This window comes from Ischnura elegans, chromosome 2 (genome assembly GCF_921293095.1).
Source record: "Ischnura elegans chromosome 2, ioIscEleg1.1, whole genome shotgun sequence".
NCBI classification, from domain to species: Eukaryota; Metazoa; Arthropoda; class Insecta; order Odonata; family Coenagrionidae; genus Ischnura; species Ischnura elegans.
Genome location: NC_060247.1, coordinates 118,059,653 through 118,084,418, shown reverse-complemented (window position 1 = coordinate 118,084,418; position 24,766 = coordinate 118,059,653). Strand labels below are relative to the sequence as shown.

General features: G+C 38.9%; 1 protein-coding gene across 1 annotated transcript in view; it reads right to left on the bottom strand.

Moving 5' to 3' along the window:
• The window catches only part of LOC124154480, a 29,437-nt gene extending 5,184 nt beyond the window's left edge, over positions 1-24,253 (bottom strand). Inside the window, exons 1-9 of the mRNA XM_046528241.1 lie at positions 24,065-24,253; positions 23,692-23,885; positions 20,412-20,516; positions 20,156-20,320; positions 17,219-17,464; positions 16,680-16,852; positions 13,892-14,038; positions 12,732-12,964; positions 9,919-10,182 (exon numbers count right to left, since the gene is read on the bottom strand). Of these exons, the coding sequence (XP_046384197.1) occupies positions 9,919-10,182; positions 12,732-12,964; positions 13,892-14,038; positions 16,680-16,852; positions 17,219-17,464; positions 20,156-20,320; positions 20,412-20,516; positions 23,692-23,885; positions 24,065-24,146 (1,609 nt within the window). The 5' untranslated portion in view covers positions 24,147-24,253. The remainder of the gene's footprint in view (positions 1-9,918; positions 10,183-12,731; positions 12,965-13,891; positions 14,039-16,679; positions 16,853-17,218; positions 17,465-20,155; positions 20,321-20,411; positions 20,517-23,691; positions 23,886-24,064) is intronic.
• Between the last annotated feature and the right edge of the window lie 513 nt (positions 24,254-24,766).

The window sequence follows — 24,766 nt, the reverse complement described above, 5'->3', positions numbered from 1 at the left end:
TTCATCAAATCCCATTTCTGGACACGTGCCAGGTCGCTTACGAATCAAATTGGCGAGTACGGCTCGGATATCCATCAATCCTTGGATATATTTTAGTCATTCTGCCTCTGATTCCCCCTGGGCTCTTTCCTTGACCAGGGCCGGCTCAATGCAAAATACTTACCTGGGCAAACCGCTGTTGTGTTGCCCCGGGGGTTTGGTGTGGAATACCCCCCATTAAAGAGGGGGTTTGGTCGCCCCCCTAGCTACGGGTTGCCCGGCCCGTAAGCTGGCCCTGTCCTTACCTCCCCAACACCTCTCATCTTCCCCATTCTGTGCATTCTAATGAGGACACATATCGCGAGGACTGAGCCCACCTCCTCCTTCCAACTTCCATGTCCCAAGAAAGCCATTTCGGAAAGTAATTAAAAGCGGCAGCTTAAGTATTGCATTTTTTCTGTGTTGTACAGTAAAGTTCGCTATCCAGTACATGCCAAATATTTTAATAGTGAATTTAGGGACGCATAACCCATAGGATGATGAATATGCAAACGTCACACCAGTTCCACTTCCGGTCTAAATCGCTTGGAAATATTGCTTTGTAATACTTTGAGAAACGAAATAGTTGAATCAAAGTTTGTTTTAAATATAAATCGGTGCAGTTTTTGATCTGTGAAATTGGAATGAATATGAGCGCGTAAAGCGCGTCGAGACAAATTTTGGGCCACCTAGTTAGAAATTTTGGAGAGGATGCACAGAGGATGGTTTTTGCGGTTCGTTTCGATGTCCTCTTTGCAGGGCAACGTAGAAAGCACTTCAAAAGAATTTCACATTTGTTTCGTTTAGTGCAGTACGAAACAAGAGTGCAGGTATCCCGGAAACCAAGAAATGAAGTTGCAGCCTATCGAATTTTTCAGGGTAGAAACTCTCTGTGGGTTTAAGGATTTTTTCACGGTACCTAACAAAGTTAGACCATTTTCTAGCAAATAAATGGCTAAATCAAGAATTGAATAGTAATGCTTTGCTGTTATTTTCCCATTTGAATTCATGAATTCCTGTTGCTATCCCGAACGCTGTTCTGTAAATCATCAGGCCTGTTCCATCTGTTTTAAAAGCTCTTCTAGCATCTCCCTAAACTTTTATTTACAAAGAGAGTGCATTTAATTCCAAATAAAGATATTATTTCTATACGAGAAGTAATAATGCAATCTCTGATTCTCGAGTACACATGAGATAACAGTTTTCCTTCAATATACAGGTTGGTATTTTCGACATTTTTTTCAATCACGTTCAGTAAAATCGTTTTCGGCAACAATTCGAGTTTAGTTGCGGCATTCTTAGGAAATGATGTTGGCCCTGGTGAAATACGAACAATGTATTTAGCTTTTGTTTGGCTGTTTGCAAATTGTATCTAAGAGTTCAGCCAAAAAGTTTCACCGTTTTCCGTTGATCTAGACAAACGTTGAAATTATGTGGGCGGCTAATAATATTATTATCATCAGACTGCTAACTCTCACTGAAATGTAATGCGTCTTCAAAAAAATTCTTCCTCCCCTTCACTTTCATGTGAGAAATCAAAAAAAAATATTTTCCATATCGTGGTTTACCTGCCCTTCCCTCCAATCTTCATTATCAAGCTTTTGAAGCACTCGTTAGAACTCAACTGGGTGATAAATACGTACTGACCTTGGAATATCATATACTCTACAATAGTCATCACCGGCTCGATTTGTTCATAATTCTATAAATTCATAATACAATTTATGTCCATAAGGAGGTTACGATTCCTGAATCTTGATGTAATGCCTTTGTCGCATTATGTTCTTTTCCCGCAGGTAGAAACAAAAAGTGCCGACCCTTGGTCTTCATGCTCCAATGCATAATACATTATAATAAACGTGCATCACTTATTTTTCGGTCACTAGTTAAGTGTATGTAGTGCATTTTTACTTAAATGTAATGCATATTTGAGTATGAAGACGAAATTTTAAAATTACGACATGTGGTTTGAGGTTGACATAAATTATACAAATAATAATAGTAAAGAAATGATAATGCAAATGCTTACAAAAATATAATAAATACGAGAAAACATATTAACATAGTATTGCAAAAAGGATTATGCTTCCAAGTTTCCACCAGTAACGACAGATTATCAGTAGTTCCTTAGTATCGTGTGAACGCCATCTAGCGGCAAATCACCCGAAGTTGTCGTCGTTCTCACTTTGTAAGATTGTAACGCAATAGTTGGTGGTCACATTGACGCAAACATATGTTCTTCGTGGAGGGAAAAGTACAGAAAAAGAATAACAAAGTATGCCACAAGTGGTCGATTCACAGTAAACGCGCTATTTCGAATTTTTGAAAAATGCGGCAAAATCCCCGCTTAGCGTGCACCTAAGGGTTAAATATGATATGTTAATATACAAAATAATTTAGTGTCAAAGAAATTTAAAAGTAATTTAAATAGGCTAGTTTTTACATTTCTGGGTGTATATCCTCCTGCTCAATTCATCCCTATTGAAATCCTAGTTCACTCATTAAATAACTTTCTTCTCGACCAAACCTTTACCCCCACCCTTTAGTTTTTATTTCTATTTGTGGCTCTCTTCTTTGGCTTGGGGGTGCTGAAGTGAATACTGGATGGAATGCGTGCGTCTTTTGCTCGGTGAGCGAAGGAACAAGGTCGTCACTCATGTTAGTGCTGTGATTGTGTGGCTCATGGGTGATAGTTGACTCCGGAGTTGGAACCGAAGTAACCCCCTCCATCCTCGCTCCCTTCCATTCCCGTGTTCAACGTCCTTCTCCCAACCACTATTCACTTTAAACCACAGTTATTCACAGGTATTCGGTGAACGTAAAGGAGGACGAATAATCAGAACGAAGCGCTTCGGCGCAACGGACAGAAGGGAGGCTTGGCGCACTTCGTCCAGCAATTGTATCATATTCCTCGAAGGTATATTCTCGAAATTTTTTTCTTGAGGTTACAGTGGGATAACCTTCAATGAGATAGAATTGACTCCATTTTATTTAAAATTTTAGTGCTGTGAGTCCATTCTCACTTATTGATAATGGAGGACTACCCCACTGAAACGCAAGAAATATTTTTTTCCTGTGTTTTAAAATCTTGTTATTTATTTATTTAAATTAGTTTCATCGCTAGAAGCGCTAACGCATCGTGCTTTCTCAAGATTTTTCATCTATTATTTGTAATCGCGCAGGATAGCGTTGAAAATTAATAAATTGGATAGATTACACCAGCGCGAATGTAAATTACGTTTAGCAGCCCTAATTTTAGCTTACATGTCCGTGGAATTCGGATTGCACTAACCGTCAGCGATGCGGGTGGCGATTTTTTGTAAACCCATTCAAATGCGCGGTGGATGACAGCACAGTTAGTGGCCCACTGGACAATCCAATGGTAGTACCACCATTCATTTTCTCGGCTTTGGCGGAGACATCGTATGGCACAGAATGGAATCATCGCTGCTCAGCGACTTTGAACGACCAAGTACCTGGCCAGGTTGCTGCTCCGAGGATAAAATGCGGCCACGTAAGACAATCAACAGCCCCCCCTTTTTATTACATTCAAGCTGATCTATTTATCATCTGTTCAAAACCCAAAGCCGGTGCCTTTGCTTCATAAATCTATACATATAAAAAAGGATGACTGTTTTTATGTCCGCTATACATTTTCATACGGCTGCTCGGATTGCGACCAAAGTCAGTACGTAGGTGCATCTCATACTCATAAAGCCCGCAGTGCTACTTTCGATTGCGTCCGTCGCGTCCTTCGTCTCCTTGTCTCATTACAGTTAGTTGCGTCACGTCATAAAACTTCGGTGGTTGGACATTAAGCCAGGTAGGCACACCTCTTGACACGCTCAAAGGGAAAACATGAATCAAAGGATTCTACACTCAACTATTAATCCTCTTGTTGCTAACATTTCTGCTTGGTATACGTTCTCACGACGGTTTTAGTCAGCCCACGTACGGATACACATAACGATCAATGTTGTGGGGCGGGGTATACGCTGATCCCGTGCGCGGAATAAGGAAATCGTTTTTTCCATTGCTTGCTGTTACATATGTATACAATCATTACACCTGCTTTGTTCCTCCGTCCAAAAATCTTGCCATGTGGCCATGAATTCCAAGTTTCTCAATTCTCTGGGTACTTTCCTGTGGCGTAGCCAGGAATTTCGTTCGGGGGGGGGGGAGGGTCCAAAACCAGAGGGGGAAATATTTTAAAAGTAGGGTACTAAGTAATGGGTTTTAAACTAATTTTAACACTTTTCACAATCAAAAAAACTTCATTTGTGAAAAAAATACTTTGTAAATTCATGATTTTTCAATAATTTGTTTTCTTTTATTAATAGCCCGGTCAAATTAGCCCAAAACATAGGGGTACCCTTGCATAAATTGCCAACAAGCTGAAAATTTGCATGAACCTCAAGGATACCACTCTAATAAAATCCTGAAAAGTCCCCATCGATCCCGTGTGTGCAAAAAAATTTATTCGAGGTCAAAGGCCACAAAAATGAGTTATTTGCATTTTTTGGCCAAACGGTTAGTTTTGTGATAAAAATTGCTCAGACAAAAATTGTAGATCAGAAAATTATCTAAAAAATTGTCATCTCACTTTTTTCTCTAAGATTTACCGTTTCTGACAAAAAACCATTCGAATGTAGGAGATGTATTCTCCGTAATGTGCATGGCTATGTTGTTGCGCTCTCCGAACATTATTGGACGCGTAACTCGCATATTGGTTTCTAGCTCTCACCTGTCCATCCGCCAACAATCGGGACAGAGGGCTTAGTTTTAAATATTCCCTCTTAGTGAAAACATGTGGTCATTGCTAGAATTATAAGTTTGTACTATATTTAGTACTTAGCAACTTTGAAATTGCTACTGCTGATCGTGGCTCAAAGACTGATGATGCAAGTGCTGAAAGAAGTAATAAATTCATTAACTACCAAAAAAATCCAAAAATCAGTGGCAAATCATGTGCAATGTTGTAAAAACTACACTTGGATTTGCACTATCACTTCAGTGGAAAGACATCATGAAGCGGATCAAGCCAGTACATCGAAAGTAAGTCGTCCTCGTACAATAGTACACGTAAATGATTCAGCTTTTTGTTTTAAAAATCATTCTTTCTTCTGCGGCGATGAACGGAATGAAGAATAGAAAGGAAACGAGATGTGAGGTATTGGCTTAGAATTTGTAAAGTTACTGCACTCTCATTCAAAGAATCTGTTCTGTATATAGCTCATAATAATTCGTTCTGATAACAATTTAAAAATATTATCGCTCGCATAAGGTTTAAACATAATTTAGTAACTGCTGAAGCTAGTTATATTCATGGTTGCAGTTTTTCTTTTTTGAAACCACTCATTGGAAGTTAAACTGGTCGTCCCCGAGATGAAGCATTGAATCTGGCCATGGAAGAAATATTTGCCTACATCGAGAGTAGTGACGACTGTATTGCTTATCTGTCGTAGTCATAATTGTAGTCTTAGCTGGCGATATTTATTTATCCGTAAGTTTACATAGAATTCGTCACTTACAATTAGTAGCCTCACATGGACTGGTGGCGCCGCACCTCGACCGTCTTAAGCAAAGATATCGCGGTGAAATGCGGAGTTTACCATTCTTTATTTTTAATCTTCATGGCCATGAATATTACAGTAGTGGATCCTCAAGTCGGCCTCTAAATGTGTTGTAATCCAGTGGCGCAGCGAGGGGGGGGGTTTGAGGGATAAACCCTCCCCCCAGAGCTCAGAGAAATTTCTAAGTTTAACCCATTTTACTTAATTTGATTGATTTTACTAATAGAATAGAGTAAGGATGAATAAAATATACCTCAGAAAGCCGTAAAACTCACCATTTGGAACCATTTATCTTTAAAATTCCGCACTTTATTAATCTCGCACCTACCGTTTATCCTGATGGGTATACCATACCCCACACACCCCGGTGTTAGTTGCACCCAAGGTTCTTAGAGTAAAGGTTGCCTCATTCGCGACTCGGGCTCCCATTGGCTTGACGTCACTGTAGACCCAACTTCCATCGCCATTTCAAATTCTAGCCTTTCCGCGGGCCTAACTGCTTACCGCAGCGAGTTCTTGAATTTACCCTCTATCGAACACTATTAGCCGAATTTTAAATTGAAGGCCGATTTATGAAAATAATGATGATAAGATTTAAAAAAAGATGAATTCGTGTATTCAGACGCCATAAATTCCTGATGAAGTGATGAAATGGGAAGGTGTGCGAGTTGATTCCGTGTCCACACTTCCTTCCTGTAACTCTCAAAACACTGTTTTCCTTGCTACTTCCGCAATATAATTTAAACTTAGATTAATATGGCTGGGAGGAAAATACGCAAAAACCAAATTAGTTGCTTCAAAAATTACAGTTCTGCAACTTTTTAAATAGAAATTATGCTCGTTTTCATTCCTCGCCGGGCTTTGAAAATACAGACTGTCCCAAGGGTCGTGTGCCATTTTTGACCTGTAATTTTAGTAACTTTGCATCAAGCAATGTTAATGAAAATTGGCATATGTACTTATGGGAAAAGGCCCTAAGTTTTGTTGAGTGTAAGCAAAATTTTACAATTTTGACCTTTTGACCTCACAATGTGCGTCCAAACCAAAAATTTCAATTTGCCTTATGGGGTTTCAATGTTTAAAAAATCGAGATAGAAAAAAGTCTGAATTTCATTAACCAAGATGACTATTCTTAGGTTTTCGGACACGAGAAACCCGAAAATAATACTTTTATTCACGAAAATTCAGCTGTTGACCCAGTAAGGTCACCGTCAAGGTCATAAAGGTGGCAAAAAGAATAGTATACCAACAAAGGTGTCGATCCATGGGTTTTATAGGGTGCCCAAGTCATTGGTAAAGTCCAAAAACCCTTATTATTCACTAATTGACCTCCGAGGGTCACAATGGGGGTCAAAGGTCATAGAGTTAAACGTCGGGCCATCATGACAACCAACGTGTCAAACCATGGGTTTTGAAGGGTGCCAAAGTCGGTTAGGCAGTTCATAGATCCGTAGTGTTGATTTTTTGACCTCTGAGGGTCACAATGGGGGTCAAAGGTCATAGGGTTAAACCTCGGGCAATCCTGACAACCAACGTGTCAAACGATAGGTTTTGAAGGGTGCCAAAGTCGGTTAGGCAGTTCATAGATCCGTATTGTTGATTTTTTGACTTCCGAAAGTCATAATGGGGTCAAAGGTCATAGAGAAAATATGCAACGCGCTTGAACGTACGTACTTGCACAATCTGGCGAGTGTACCAAGGCACAGTCAAAATTGCGTCGTGTAAAGCGGTGAATTGCTAGAACACATGCGAGAATGCGTGGACGTGAGATGGCAAAATAGCCCGTTCTAATTTCGTTCATGCATTCGCGAAATTCCACGCCATTTTAGAAATTAATGCAGTTCTGACCTGCGCAATTCCGTTCCCCGTGTAAAACGGCCTTTAGAGCTAACAACGATTCATCGTTACCTATCGCCTTTTTACAACTCATCTTACTCCTCTCGAGAAAAATTGTCTCTTTCGGAGATGAGTCAAATGTTATGGTCAAATGGTTGAGAGAAACTCAATGTCCACGACGGTTGAATGGACCGCTGATCAATTCGATGATCCTCCGTAATGCCCTTCGTAAAGAACCTAAGTGATCGACATTCTCCCTCAACTTTATCTGCAGCCAAACTCCCGTAATAGGTCTGCTGTCCCTGACTAGTCACTATATCTTGTGCATCCCTTTCAGTCAAACCCTTCTCCCTCAAATCATTCTCGACACAATCTTCTCTTTGGTCTTCCCTCGTTCTCTTCTTCCCTTCTACATTCTAAATTTCTAATTCTCTTCCCCACATCCTCTCTTAAAAACTACGACCGAACCATTGCATCCTTCCCTCTTACACCTTAATTAAGATCTCAACCACTCATGCCATCTCACGCATTCTCTAATTCCTAATCCTATCTTTTCTTGTTTTTTCAATCATTCACCTCAGCATTCTCATCTCTGCCACATCCATTTTCTTTTCGTGGGCTTTCTTAGCAGGCCAGGTATCACTACTATAAAGCACTGCTGGCCGTACAACGGGTTTATATTCTTTTTCTCCTTCATCCCGTTCCCAATCATGCAATCACACAGCACCCCTGATACTTTTTTCCAGTTTCATCGACGAGATAAGTTACAGAAACAAGAAATATACGGAATTGGGATAAAAGCTTTCTCCCTCGCCCTACCTATAGTTGAAGTGATCGGCATTCCTCCGACAAAGTTGTAAAACCCGAGATTCGAACCCGAGTTCCACAAAATGTGAAGTTAACACACTATCCATCTAAGTAGTCCTACTTTTACTATGCATCGAATAAGCTGAAAAAATTATGGAGGATAATTGGAGATCATTTTCTTAAAAATTATTCTTTTACTAGAATCGGGAATATTGGGAAACTTACAGTGAAACAACCAATGTCGAATGATAACAGTAATTTAGGTCTTGCATTTTGAGGAGGAATCTTTAATAGACTTGATACGATAACATCATAAAGAGTGCATTAGAAAAATTGGATTTCGAAATAGTTCATAACTGTTATCATTTTATCTGTACTGTAGTAAAAATACTGTTTGTAGTAGTTTCATACCGATAAATAATCACACTTTTTCACGAGCCCGACAACTATTGGTCACTGACTAGTATTTACATTTTCAAGCGATCAACATTCGTTCAATGAACATAGCTTTAAATATTTATGTCTATTGTATTATTTTCATATTGGTGGTTTCATTTATTGACAGGTCGCATCTACAAAATCCATCTTTGATGGATAAAAGTGCAATAAAAGGTCAACAATTTTTCCTTTAAGAAAGATTATATCAAATTATGTATTCTTCCGAAGTACTTTCAATGGTATCTCAGTGATCAGGCCAGGGTCGGTCTGGCCAGTTCGGCTGATCGACAATAGCTGAGGGCCCCGAGCTATGGGGGCCCCGTAACGCTCGAGTATATCTTGAAGCATATATGAATGGTATAATAAAAAAGATCACGTGAATGAATGACTCAGATAACTTGAACCAGATAGCTTTGCAATTAGAACATTCCAAGTTTTCATTATTTGCTTTATTTACAACATTTTCAGTGTGAAAATATTATGAAAAAATATGTCCGAAGATAAAGCTTTTGCAATGGTTATTCGAAAAGGCTATTTTCGAGCTCTCTTTAGATTTCAGTTCAGTTTCACGGGGCAACTTCTTTAAATAGATAATAGAGCCACAGTGAATTATCAAATTTTATAAGCTGCGAAATCCTCTCTTTTCATAGTATTTTTTTAGGAAATTGCTATTTTCAATTAACTTTAATCTAGTTTTTAAGAACCAGAATAGTGTCAACATTTTGTGTATTTCCGGTCGTGCGTTTTATTAAGATTTTCCAGAGGAGGACCCTCGAAGCCATCCCCAGAAGAACCCAATATAAGTTCCAGCCTAGGGCCCCCATTTACTACAGACCGCCCCTCTGGAAGACCACCGAGACATTGAAAGTGCTGCTGTGGAAGCTGATTTAGCTGACAGTTTGAAAACTGAGGAAGGATATGAGGAGGCTAAGCAAAAGTTAGACTGTTACGAAAGCGTAATTTCTCTGGTGAAGATGAATAAGCATTCAGTATTTTGGGATGTTGTCGTGAAGCCTGGAGCTATTATATTGCACTGGAGCATTAGGAAGAGAGTGCACCACCTCTTATTACTTATTGAAAATAGACATTCATAATAATATCAAATTATACTAGAGAACAAGGGAATTAAAAGTAATCGGCAAATTAACTCTTCCTTTTCAAGCCACAGCAGCACTTTCTCTCTCGGTGGTCGTGCCCTGGGTCAGGCATAGCTGTTCAAAAAGAGGGGGAAGAAGAAAAGACTTACGGTATAAATAGGGAGCCGTTCCTCCGAAATGGGTCCTTCCAATGTGTTCGATGACTTTGTTGTGGTACTCTTTCCGGGCGTCATTCAGGATGAGCGGGTCTTTGCTCAGAATCTCGTTCATTTCCGGAGGCATCACTTCCTTCGTCTCCTTCAACTCCTTCTCCGCCAGCCCCATTCCCGTCGCTGGCCAATTCTCAACGGCAATGCCTATCTCATGCCTCAATTTTCCTACCTTTTCCTTAATCTTCTCGAGGGTTTCAAACGCTGCAATAAAGTGGGAAGAAATTCATTAGTTCCCGCGAATGCCCTCGTAATCAAAATCTGAGTTAGAGATCGTAATGATGAAAAAAAAATTGAGTATAATATTTTTCTCATCAAGGAGCTTTTTTAATATGATGTAGCCGCGCGTCGAACAACAGGTGCGAGACAGAGAGAGGACAATCTTCTACTTTGAATTAGTGAGAGAGAATTTCACAAAATCTAATGGTTTTCCAGAGTTGTTGAAACGAAAAATTTTCTGGTGGTTTTTGTTTATTATGCGAAGTTTAATTCGTATGGAATTTTGGGAGGACTTCTTATGCAAGCAGGCAAGTGTATTAGGGTAGTCCTTATTTTTAAAGTTTTCGAATTTATTTTGAGACGCCCCCCCCAGTTTTGTTCCATTTGGTGTGAAAATAAATCATGAAAATTATTTTTGCGATGGGATACCGGGAAAACGTGCCATATCGCACCTAAAATTTTGAAATTTTGGTATTTTTGGGTGTTTTTCGGACATAAGTGAAGATGATGTCACTCTCGGATTATTCTATCACCATTTCGTCATCTACAACGAATCATTAGTCATTTTCAGAGTATCACCTCAATTGTTTTTCATTTCTGCCCCTTGGTTCCCGAGATATCGCACCGAGAGTAAGCGCGCGCCACCCCAGTCAGTCAATTTGGGTGGCACGCGGGTTGCATACTCTCATTATCTTTTGATCATTCTCACTCATCTTAAAAGCATAAAATTCTTTAGATAACCTTTAAACTTGGTCAATATAACCTTGAATGCTATATTTATTTGTGTTTATTGGCAGTGTGCTGTACAATTCCTGAGAATATCATAATTATAGCAAAAACATAATATTTTAACGTAACGTAATACCAGAATATTAGCAAAAACAAAAATATGTTTAGCCTAAGTATTAAACGAGTAATAATAAGGAAAAAGGGTAAAATACTGATGGTTGAGCTTAAGGTATGAGTCCTTTTTAGATGTATATACCACACACGGGCATAAATAGGGTAGTTTCCTTCACCAAAGAAAACGAAAGGCATTGATTGTGATTCGTTACCCTCCATTAGTGTGTTCATAATATACAAATTATTTGGTTTTAGAAATCCAAGTTTAGACGAATGTTAATGGTCAATTTTAACCTCATTTGAAAAAGGCCAGATTGGCGCCTTCGCGATGCCACTCCACGTGTCGTCACAGGGACCTAGTTCCTATACGAGTAGATAGGAGTTTTACATCGTCTGAGGTTACCAATGCATGCATGAGGCACAGACTTCAGGGAAACATGTCTTAATAATCACTTATTAAAAGTGCCTATAGTCGGAAAGTTTCCTTCGTTTTATAAGGTATTAATAATCCTTATATAAGCCAAGCGCTACCTGCTAGCAGGGTACTCTTCGCCTCGCACCCAGGTGGCCTCACACAGCAGCAGCCAGACGTCACACGGGCTTTTCCCAGCATTCATACTTAGCCGTCGCGTTTTCGCGCGCTTGGAAATTTTCACTTTTCATTTAATCGCGAAAAATAGATATCATCATTTAAAAATCTAAAAGTGTGAAATTGGTACTCCAGGAGTAATAATCTTTCGATTTAGGCAATAAAAAATAATAGGAAACCACCCTATTGCGATTGATTTGGACATGCACGGAAGAAATTCATTGGTGTTAGAGGAATGAATGTAAAAGAGAAATGAATACATCGTGTAACTAATGCGGGAGTTCTAATCTGGAGAGAACTCTTTTGAAAACATTTGATGGCAGACGGGACAATTAAGTCGGCCACATCAAAAGACACGATGGTTTATTGAAAATTCTCGTTGAAGGACACGTCGATGCAGAAGAACGGCAGAGATAGGCCTCGAAAGATATATACAGTGAAACCTCGGTTAGCGAACGCCTCTGATAACGAACCAAAAATTTCGCAAAAAATTTGCCTCCGATAGCGAAAAAAATTTCGGTTAGCGAACAGATGTGCAGCGGCCATTTTGTGTTCGGTGCTGTGCGATCTCAAATGGATACAAAGTAATACAATGTCTACAATAGTAAGTCTACAAGTAATACAATATAATTTAATACCTATAGAGCCTATAAATTTCATATAATAGCGAGTCAATAGGAGCTAGGAACCAATTATTCCTATTTCCTTTATTTCTTGTGGGGAAAATTGTTTCGGATAGCGAACATTTCGGATAACGACCAGCATACTGGAACAGATTGTGGTCGTTATCCGAGGTTCTACTGTATAACGCAGGTGGTGAAGGATTTAATGCAGATGAATCATGTACGCGTTGAAAGAGTAGCCGATAGGGGAATGGAATCTGCGCCAAACCAATCGTAAGATTGATGACTGCTAATGATGAAATTCATTGATTTTAAGGACCAGATAACCTTTGATCGTGAATAGGATGGAATAATTGGTTCTCTCGACAGGTCCTCAATTCAAGTAAATATTATAGAGTCTAAAACCGTGTCACACACTCTTATTTAAGAATGGTTGAGTGGAAAATTTTTGGATAATTCACGTCCGCTCATTTACTCACGATCTGCAATTTGGCTCATGATTTCCTTGAAGGTCAGGTCACTCACGGGCTCCGACTCTTGCTCCACTTCGTCCGGAGTTCGCACGCGGCCCACTATCTCGTGAAGGGTTATGATGACGGCTCTCATGTCGAATATATTCACGGTCATCTCCTGCAACTGCCTGTCCAATTCCTCTGTCTTATCTTTTGCCTGCAGCAATTCATTCCGGTATATCACTTCGTCTCCTTCCTGTCTATTTTGGAAGTAATTAATTAGTGATTGAGATCAGCAGGTACTGATGACGGTGAACAAGGTTTTTTCATTCTACTTTCCATGAGAACTATGTGCGACCAAAAGTAACCGATGAGCTGCATGAATGAATTATTTGGAACTCAGCTTGTTACTTTTTAAATTGAGGATCCCAGCTACGTCATGATAAAATGGTGATAATTGACAAATACCAATTTCAATAATAATTAAATTGAGAGTCAGCGGAAATTATCCACTTCGATTCTCATGGATCGTGGTAGTCTCTAAAAAAAAATATTTATTCCCCGAAAAATACCGCTCAAAAATATTAAATGTAGAAAAAACTATGTAATTTTTTCTGTATAATCAACTTTTCCATTCGTCAGTTGGCCTTCAGTTTCAAGATGAATAAACGATGAAAATCCGAAAGGCCTCGAAAAAATATTCCCTCATAATGTGTAAGATGAATCTCCTGGTCGAGCATTGTTAGGGGGTAGGACCAATCCCAACCAGTGGCGGCGCGTGCATATACGCGTGTTAGCAACTGCACTGAGTAGACCGAATATGCGGCCGGCCGACGCGATGCCAGTAGCGTTTGGAGCTTCATATCCCATCTTTGTGTGGACAGGATTTTTATCTTTCTCTTTGCAAAGGAATACACAGTTTTCTTTTATAATTCGTTCATCTTTGGGTGTGTACTGTGCAGTTGCTAACATGCGTTTATGTACGCGCCGCCACTGTGATGGAGTGACTTTTTCTCATAAGGATGAACCACATTTTATTTTTAGGTGGGAAAACTAGTGGGCATTTTATAAGAATTTTTGCCTTAAGCATGTGGACTGACATGAATAGATACGATCTTTGATAGCGTTCTGGATAAAATATCCTAAGATAGAAACTGAAAAACTTGAAAAAAAGGAATCTATTTTACCTTTTACATTCTTCACTATATGTGTGCTGGAGTTTTTGGAGGGATTCTTTCAGGCAGTCTCGCTTGTCGCAAAGGCTTCTTCTGTCCTTCTCACATGTGGCTACTTTCATTATCAGGTGTTGTCTTTGTTCTAGCTGATCTTGCAATCTGTAAAATAAATTAGCAATTTCTCAGATAGAATCTCATCATAGAACAGCTGCATCTCAGATAGGATCAGCAAAACAAAAAAATCCAAGATCCATGTCAAATAACGTGTCAAATATATTAATCTACTCTAAGAACCTTACCACATAACCACCATAGGCCATGAAGAGTTAGTCCAAATACAATGAGGGATCTTTAATCAAAGATGAAAATGCGCTGAGTAAATTGGTGAAACTATAGTAAAGCGTCTCTCATATGCACCTAAGTTGGCCGTTGGATCAACTGCGGCAATAAAGACGATATTTTTCTAAGGCTTCCGCAGTCCCTTTAACGTCAGGTGTGACAAATTCGGCACATACCTCCAGAACCATTTTGCCTCAGTAGGCAAGTAAGTTATTCCACTATAGCCCATTGTGACGTTTTCATCACGTTTGTATCGGCCGATAGTAATGAGTTTTGCCACCAGGAGAGGACAGGTAGAACTATTACTTCGATAGGAAAAAGTTGAAGCGAACCACGTTTTATATCATTTACCTGTTGTGTTTTTCTTTTAGCTTTCATAGTAAGTTTATGCGTTTATAAATTTTAATTTCATGTCTTATGGTTTTCTAATTTTTTAATGTAATATTGACATGTAAATGTTTAAGATTTTTTTTAAATTGAGGAAGAGTAAGTGTGTGACGAATTCGTCCCTCTGGGCAAGTACGGCAATGCAGCGATGTTAAACAACAAATCGCTACCGAAAGCTGATGCATAATATTTCATAAATATACTTCAAGGTTCCGTCGTTTTTATGTAGTTGAGTGTAAAGAGTAGTCACATGGCGAAGTTCTAACATTTATCATTGGTATTATTAGATAATTTTTGTCCTGTTGGCGTATCATAAAATGAATCCCGTTACTTTTTATGGGGAAAGGAGAGGGATGTTGTTAAAAATGATAGTGATGATCCTGATGTTGGTGAAAACTCGAGCGATAAAGATGTGGAGAGAATCACCTGATGACTCCGAGAGTGCTTCAGACAGTTTTGCTGAAGATGATACAACACCAGAACTTCTCCCGTCGAGTCTCCGTGCAGAAAGGGAAAAAGCGATTGCCAATCTGGAAGGCCAATCGCAGTGCTGACCAGGGGCGCAGCTAGGAATTAGGGCTGGGGGGGGGGGGGGTTTAGGTGCAACTAATTATCGGAGTGTGTGGGGGTATGGAATACCTACCAGGATAAGCGGTAGGTGCGAGATTAATGAATTTCGGAATTTTAAGATAAATGGCTCAAAATGGTGAGGTTTACGGCTTTCAGAGGGATATTTTACTAATCCTTTCACTATTCTATTAGTAATATCAATCCAATTAAGTAAAATGGATTAAACTTAAAAATTTCTCTGAGCTCTGGGGGGGGGAGGGGGTTATCCTCCAAAAACCCCCTCGCTACGCCACTGATGCTGAAAGTCAAAAAAACTATTTCTTCATAATCTAAAAATTTTGTGGCCAGTTGTCTACCTTCCGACAAAGCCTGATTGTGATGGGAATGCCCAATGTACCGAATTCAGCACATACCTTAAGTATAATAAATTTTGAGAAAAATTTAAAAAATGGGTAGGTGTGCTTTTCCCTTTGGCAAAAAAAATTGCTCTCCATATAGGGGTTAACGAGCGCGTTCTCTTCGGAATTTCGCGTCGACACCAGCTGGAAGGCAAGTGAAACAGTTGTCCCTCTATAAAAGGACCAACGCGGCAAAACCCGAAGAGAATACGTTGACGATTCGATATTAATTAGCGTCTGGAGAAAACAAAATATCGGAAGTAAGGAAATAAAACTTTGTAAGGTTCACTGTTATTTAATTATGGGCACGAGCCGGGTTTCGTAACTTAGTTACATCGTCAGGTGACTGATCTTGCATGCATCATACATTTATACACAAAGTACACAAGTGACTGTGAGGACATCTATCGGAAAGGAAAAGGACTGGTTGAAAGGGTGAGGATTAAACATGGAATGGAATAGGGACCCTCACCCCCGCCCTTTCAACCAGTCCTTTTCTTTTCCGAAAGATGTCCTCACTGTCACTTGTGTATCTACCGATTCGATCGATAGATTTTTCTTCCTCATAGGAAAATCTACTACGCATATTAATTGCGTACGCTTGGTTCCGCTGTTAGTAGGGCCCGCCCGTGTTTGTGACGGTGCGGAACTCCTCGTCCCCTCCCTTCCTTTCCTATCCTTCCCCTGGAGGTGTCGTCGGGCTCTCATCGCGGCGATGCCTCCATTCCTTTTTCCTTCCTCTGTCCTCCCCCTCTCGAGAGGCACAGGCGTATAAGTCTTCAGACTTGGTTCCCGGTCCTCGAGAGCGTAACCTTTGCGGGGCCCGCCCTGGGACCCCCGAATCCATTGTCCATTGTCACTTGTGTACTTTGTGTATAAATGTATGATGCATGCAAGATCAGTCACCTGACGATGTAACCAAGTTACGAAACCCGGGTCGTGCCCATAATTAAATAACAGTGAACCTTACAAAGTTTTATTTCCTTACTTCCAATATGGAGAGGTTTCACAAAGTAAAGCCTGAAGTTATTAGTTATAAAAAAAATATCGTTAGGTCAATCTTAGTCACACTCGTATTTTTAGAGCGCGCCGAGCTGAACGAATACCTTCCATAAATATTTCTGTAGTCCGTCACCATTGTCACTTCCTGAAGGTCTTTCAATCCTTTCTCCAGATGGTGAAGTGTATAATGGTGAAGTATATAAGTGTCTTCATTATCCTCCTCGTTCACTTGCGTCAACATTTCCAATTTAAACATTTTGCTGGTTCCAAAGACTTCCTATATTCAAACGGCACCCGAGGTATAGAATCAATGAAAAGTACTCTGAAATGTTCTTCACACCTTCTATAATAGCTTCTATATACTAGCTTAGTTGATATTATTACTATCCTTTTCTTGACCAGTTACAGAAAGTGATTGTATGTTAGAAGTATATGGCTCCTGTTGAAGGTTGTATCTTCCAGTTTTAGTTCAGATATACTGCCTTTTGGCTCCATCTAGATGATAATATCTTGATAGTAATATGTTTACAAATATTATGCAGTATCTTCGCTTTTTTTTGTAATAAATATTCCCACAGAATGGACTCGATTCCATACACTAGGGCCTAAAGTTATTGACGAAATGAATGATATGTTTTCTCACCTCAACTTCCGGGTTTTTCAGACGCGCTTTCAGCAAATTAATCTGTTGGCGTAGGTGGCGAATGGCACGGTCTCTCATACGCATCAAGCTCACGGTTTTCTCTTCCAAGAGCTGGAGCTCAGCTCTCGCCGTCAAATTTTGCTCGGCTGCCTTCTCACGTTTCTCATTGACTTTCTTGATGATCTGGGACTGTCCATTCGCGTCTCTAAGCAGTGCGGATAAGATGTGATCCAGATAAAACGAATCCTGTCGAGTACAAAATAAATACTGACATCTAATCCACATGACATTTTACATATTATATCCAAATTTCAAACCCCTGAGACAAATACAATAGTCTCAACAACAGTTTAACCGTGTTTTACTGTCTGAATTCGCATTTTCCATAGGAAATGATCGACTATAACTCCTAAGATATCGTTATAACAGTAATTAAATTCATACTGTAGTACATACATGACATTTTTTTTGTTGTTGTAAACAAAGGGACGTTAAGAATATTTTTATACCAATCAAGTTATATTCTAGTACAACTATAGTGGAAAAATGGGTGACGGTAGATTCAACGGAGTAACCTTGATGCAATAATGCATTTACATTGTCAGTGAACAAAACCAGGATGACATTCTGAAGGTTAACATGCACTATACAACACCGTTGACTAAAAAAATCTAAGCCTTAGCCTTTGATGAGAAAATCAAAGCCCCGTCCTTTTGAAAACATTTTTAATTTTTGGTGGAGTGATTATTTTGTCAATTATAATAATTTTGAATTATTAATACCAAAACAGATAACGAGGTAAAAATAACACCTCCCAACATTGGCCTGTTAAGGAATTTTGCAGGATAGAATGTTTAAGATATACTCCTGGGACTGGATGTGGGCTCATAATTTTTATTATTAGGATTAAAAACACTTGTCTTCTATCTCATCAAAACAACGATGAAAGGGCGGAAGAAAGTCACGGATTAGGGGGTGGGGAGGGGTTCACAAACTTCCCCCGCTCCTTGATGATAAGGAATACCTTTCGTCGAGAATTCGTCTGCTAAGACAAGTGAATAAACGCGCCCAAAACCCGAAGAGAATACGACGACGATTGGACATTAATTAGAAATAAAGAAGAAACAGTTTGACGAGGTCAATATTAGTCACAATAGTATTTTTAAAGGGTGTCGTGCTAAACGAATACTTTTAGATGTTATCCTATTTTCTCAAAGTATTGCGTGTTGAGCTGGAGAAACCAAACCTTTCGCTGCAGAGCCACCTTAATGATAACCACCTTTTCGTTTTTTCCTGGAATTAGAAGGGGCTGGCCCCTCTTAATCCACCCCTGATCGAACTTGTAATCGTCTACGCGAAAGAAGATCAAAATATTGGAATTATTGACTCAATTTCAGAAAAGATATTATTTAATTCCACAATTAAGATAATATTTTGGGGTGGCAAAGTTTAGTTTTCAGCGCCGTAATTTCTAAGTTCTTTAATTGTATCCGTGCAATTGCTACACTGTTTTTACGGAATAATCCGAATCTGAAATTTATTCAAAAGTCATGAGAAATTTATTGCTGAAATTTTACTACGGGTTGTAAACAAAAGGACCTTAAGACTGTTTTTAAACCAATCAAGTTATGCTTCTGGTACAACCCTAGGGCAAAATGGGTGACGGTGGATGCAGCGGAGTAACCTTGAACGTTTACGATATGATTTTCCGAAAAAATTATCCCACCGTTGTCACCATTGTGATCTCACCAATGTTTGATGGTAGTTTTAGTTCCGACAAGATACAAAATCTATTCTTTTATCATTCAATATAAATTAGTCATAATTTAAAATTAAGAACGTAGGCAAAAATTATTGTATTTAATTGAAATTGCTTGTTGTATTCCACTGGCACCTTTTCATTTGTCAGCCTTCAATATTTCGACCCTATCTTCATACCTGAAAATTTCATTAATTTGATTTTTCCAAATAAAAACCTATTCACACATTCTTTTATGTTTCTACTTTTGTCTTTAGCACCTATTTTTCCGCAAAATTCGCTCCATCCTATTTCTCTGTGTTTGACTCAAAAGAATCAAAAGTAAAATTATATTTTTTACACTGTTACAGATTAATTTTCTGGCATGGAATGAAGAACTGTCACCTTATGCTGTAAATCAAGATAACTCTATGCATACACCAGATATTAAAGCGATGCGTGGACCGTAATTGCCAAGACTAATCCTCATCATTATTAAATTTCATTTCGTCGCTCCGGTGTGATAAATTTGTTTTTTTTTTACGATAATTTTTTGGGAATGCCTAGAGTTAACAAATTGAGAATGAATTTTGGCCGCAAGTAAAGAGGATGAGTTACACCTGATCAGTTAAAAATATTATAAACTGCACAAATATGAAATTCATTATTTTTTGTGCATTTCTTTTTGAGTTTTACCCGGGTCATACTTTAAATTAGTCACCGTTAATTTCCACAATAAATAATTGTCATTTCATCAATTCTGCTAGGTTTAATCAATATCTAATTATTGTGTAATATAAGTTTAAAGTATGAAATAAGGAGTGATTTCATCTACATTCACATATTAGCCCGCAAGCCGCGGATATAGACACGTGGCGGTTGGTGTAATGATATCAGCAGAAATTACATTAACACTCTTTTGACACTCTCTCAGTACTTATCAGCATCGTCAGCAAATAAATCAGCGCGAACGGAAACATAAAATATACGAAATATACTGCTTATTCAAAAGATGGAGTAATTTATAAAAAATTCAGGACACAGGGGGAGGAACAGTTACACTTCCTTCTAAGAAACCGTAGGTCACTTGACTCTATCATTTTAAGTAACGAGGATACATGGAAATTATATATGTTGAATTAAGATTAGATATTATTTTGACGTTCTTTTTAAGGTCCAAAAATGAGCTTCTGAATTACCTCTCTCATTAATCCTATCATTTTTTTGTACGCACTCTGAACGCTTTTGGCGGTGTAATATTTCACTTTGGTATTCTCTATTTCCTTATTCAGAATTTCCTGCGAAGTGTCCGACACAACCGTAGAATACATTGCTATTCTTTCCTTTAAAAGTTCTATTTCAACCTGAAAAATCAAAAAAATCCAATTATTTTCCAAATACATTTCCCAAAGTATATGCCAAGCAATTTCCACTTCAGGTCATCCATATATTTACCATATTATTTTCAAGTTCTTTCATTTTTATACTCTTCAGATACAGCAGTTTGTTCATTTCTCTCTGCTTCACGCAGGTCCGCTGTCGCATTTCATTTACTAGGTCCTAAAATAATAAATTTCTTGGCGATTAAAACTTCACGAAAATACGAGGGCTATTGGGGAAGTGACGTCCGTTTGCTCACAACGTGAAAAGTTGCCGCCATATTTGCGTCGGCACGCACGGCAGGTCTGTCGGCATACAGGCTTGGTAGCATGGGCGTATCCAGGAAGGGCCAGAAGGGGGCGGCTGCCACCCCAAAGGAGCAAAAATCTCAAAAGTCTTTAAGGAAAATCAGGGCTGGATTGAAACGAAAGTTTTCAACAAATTTTCTTCGAACCCACGAGAAATGATACAAGTGTACGAAATGTAACTAAAATAATATTTTTTTCGAGAAAATATTATTTATTTATTAAATTAAAACAAAGCACTGTTATAGTTTTCTTAAAAATGTTGGTTTCATTCAACAGTTCCATACTTAAATTTAACAACAAGCGTGGATTGCACCCCCCCCTTGCGTGGTGGAGTGAAGGTCGTCTGAGGGCTATACATATGTTCATTTTATCTCTGCGGGGTGAGCTGGTGTGGCCAAAACAAGTGGAGATGAGAGAGGGAAAGTTTCTCGACATGTGACTTTGCCTTTGCCAATCAGTAAACAGTAGGCGTGGCCTCAGTGAGTCGCTCTCAGACCTCCACCGAGTGAACACATCGTGAACAAGATCGTGAATCTGCTCGTGAAGCAGTGCTGCCAAAACTCACGCGTTCTCCTTGTATGCGACTAAGTATGCCTTCCACCAACGGTGCCTCATTCAGCGCGGTAGCTGGCAATGCCATGGGCTTATCGCCAATGCCTTCCTAATGAGTAGGTATATTGTCTCGGCCAGGGGCGGATCCAGGATTTATTTCTGGGAGGGGCACAAGCAAGGCCGTATCCAGGATTTTGTTCAGGGGGGGCACAAGGATACCTCATCGTACAAAACGAACGAAATGATAATGGGACCGTTTTAAAAATCTATCATATTTTTAAGGGTCTGGGGGGGGGCACGTGCCCCCGTGCCCCCCCCTGGATCCGCCTATGGTCTCGGCACCGGAGCCAAAATACCTTTGGCCACCTACGACTCAAAAGTTTTCAGTGACAAAGTAGGGAGGCTATGCACATTTGGCAACGTTACATTCGATCCTCCTCTCTCTCTCGGTACTACCCCTCCCCTATCAGCGAAGCCATCCGAGAGTGTCCGTGCTCTCACGAAAGCTCACCCGCAGACATAAAGCGAATAGACTATAGTTGTTTTTTTGGTAGCTTGTCAAAATGTGAGCTGCAATAGAAAATCCCCCCAAGTGTGATGTGTGTGCTGTTCTTCGTTTTTTCTCAGCTAAAGAATATGTTCGGCAGAAGCAATTCATGGGGACTATGTGAGGGATTGAAGGATTTGTTCTGGAATGCATTTATATGAAGAAATGGCTTGGCTTCCAGCGATTTGAGGAAGATGAAGAACCTTAAAATGCGGTCACCGGATGGCACAGGCGGGAGATTTGTTTGCAGAAGGAATTTCAAAGTTAGTTTATAGGTATGACAAGTGCCCAAATAGGAAATTATGTTGAAAAGTAAAGGAAAGTCATAGTTTTTAAATGAATAAATTAAATTCCGTACATCTATATTAGCGTTTTATTTATAAACACGGAGGTTACTCTCCGATAAGCCCTCGTTTATCACAATCATGTACAATATTCTTTACCAACTGCTTCCGGATGTAGGTACCGGTTTCCATCTCAGTTTTTTTTAATCTGAGTAACAAATTTTATTGTCAACCGTTTAGTTAATGGGGAATATTTTGTTATATTTTTCACCATTGCCAGTGATTCACGTGATCTTTATAGTTGAAAATGTTAGTGTTCTTTGCATAGGGATCAATTTCGGTCATTAGTCTGTGGGAGGAGGGAGGAAATTTCTGATGAAAAGTAGAGGGAGGAAGTGGAGACGTGACCAATTTTATGAATGAACAGAGGAGCACATTTCTTTTTTAAAAATCATTTCATACACAATGGATTGGCTAGTTAAGTTATGAGGCTCGAATAATCTTTTTAACATTGGGTAACCAAACCTTCATTATTTTAACGATGCGCCTAATAAAAATTCCAAAGTTTTGAAGATGCATTTTGTAAATGAAAATTACGTATTTCATGGCATTTTAAATATTTTCCCCAGCACCTTACATCAAAATATTTTGTTATACATCTTAATAAAAAGATTAATAATAATTAGGGATGGTCGGCTTGGATACCTCGGATCCAAATATCTGCGGATATTGCCCTTCATTGGATCCAAAGTCGCGGAAGACATCGGATCTGGATCCGAAATTTTAAATAATAGCTTCAGTGAATGCAACTCCCCATAAGGGTGGAAAGGTTCCGATTCTCTCTTCGAATGCGCCGTCGCATGCGATTCTTGTCCTACTCATGAATCGTTTTGTTTGAAAGCTCTCGCAGAGGAGAAATCAAGGATCCAATCCGGATCCGAAAAAAATCCTGGATCCGTCCATCCCTAATAATAATATTTTCAATAAAAGACGTCTGACTTAGACTTTAAAATACGCAATAACTTAACAAAAGTACCACTGATAAAACTTGGATAAAACTTTGAGTTAATTGGTTTAAAACACAAAAATAACCCGATTGGAAGGTAAAATAATAGCGTCGTCAGAGCGACGAAGGTTAAGTGATCACGTGATTATGAGCCAGATTTAGTAACCTTTGGTTAACTGTCAGGTATTTTCTTTTGAAAACATCATATTTGCTGTGATTTCATTCATATTTTATTAGTGTGACGACATAAAAAAGTGTAAAGCCCTGCATGATTGGTATTTTTTTGGATATACGCCTCTCATAAGATAGGACATCTCATAGTTGTGATTCCAAATATCTGAATGATCCAAAAATTTTAACGTTAATAACGTGAAGTCCCGAAATTTTATAAAAATTGATGCCAAGTCTGCGAAAACAGATAATCACTCCCGGTGTCACGTGGAAATCACTTAAAATATGGAAAATACGGAATGGTAAACATTACTGGATAAACTCCAGGAGGATTATTCCGATACGATATAAGTACTTGCACCTTTGCCACGGAACAACTTCACTGCCTCTAACATCAATTTCACTGTGGTATAAATCTGAGCTTGCAAGAGTCATTTAAAATAGTGTTATAAGCAAGGTAGGAGTATTAATTTATAGTTATTATTACCGTTGGGCATCTGTCTCCCAGAGACAAAGCTAATCGGCGGTCATCTTGTATTATGTTTCGCAGGAATGCTGCCGCCACCTCATTTTTTCGTTCTATCCTCATCCATCGCACTTCCTTTTTCAGGTCATTTAGTTTTTGAGAAGTTTGAATACTCTCCAATTCAAATTCCTTGCGGTCATTTTCCTTTTCCCGCTCTTCATTAAGCGTATATTATCCCAAGAAATTATGATTATTTTAATGCATTAATCTATATTACTAGGTGCACTTGCATTAAATTAACAGATGAATTGCTGGTGCGGTATGATCACTTTAAAGTGACCGGCTAATGTTATCGATGTACTTACATTAAGTGGAAATTAGAAGACATCCTTACCGCGTAATGATATGAGACCTCGGTAATGTTTAATTTTGTCTCTGACTGTCCATCTGCTGTCAAAATCATGTCCGTCTACCATGATTCGATGCACAAAGTGAAAAGTGTCAAAGGTTTACTGATGTCAATTAGTGGTTGGTAGCAACTTATTCAGACTAATGGATGTCTAATGTTTACAAACACTGCTGTTTGTTGTTGCTAAGCTGGTCATTTATGAAGATTGAATCAGATTTCAATGCCGTATTAACTTTCATTTCCAAGTTCCCCAATTAAAATTTGGATTTTAAATTCCCCTGTTTCTTTTTTTCCATTGAAATATCGCGAGACTGATTAAATAGGTATAAATCATGTTTTTCTGAAGATAATTAATATTTGACTGAAATTGTTGACAAATTAAAAAAAAACACTTTGCTCTTGTGTGTGGTTTTATGAATTTGCCAATCAGGTTAGATCATTATCATATTCCTATCAAATTTGTATGAGCGCTGCGTTATTTTTGCTGCATTTAAAATTAACCCAGTGCAGTGAGAGGACTATAGTCGAAGTCTGCCGTTCTCTTAAGTACATGGTCAGTTCAACTTACAATTAGAGCTTCAGCCCTTCCTTGTCTGCAGCGCTCTTAGAACTGCTGGTGAAGGATTGGAATGTTATCATTGCATTCATTGCGTATCCACCCGGACTCTAGAGAGAAATAAGTGAAAT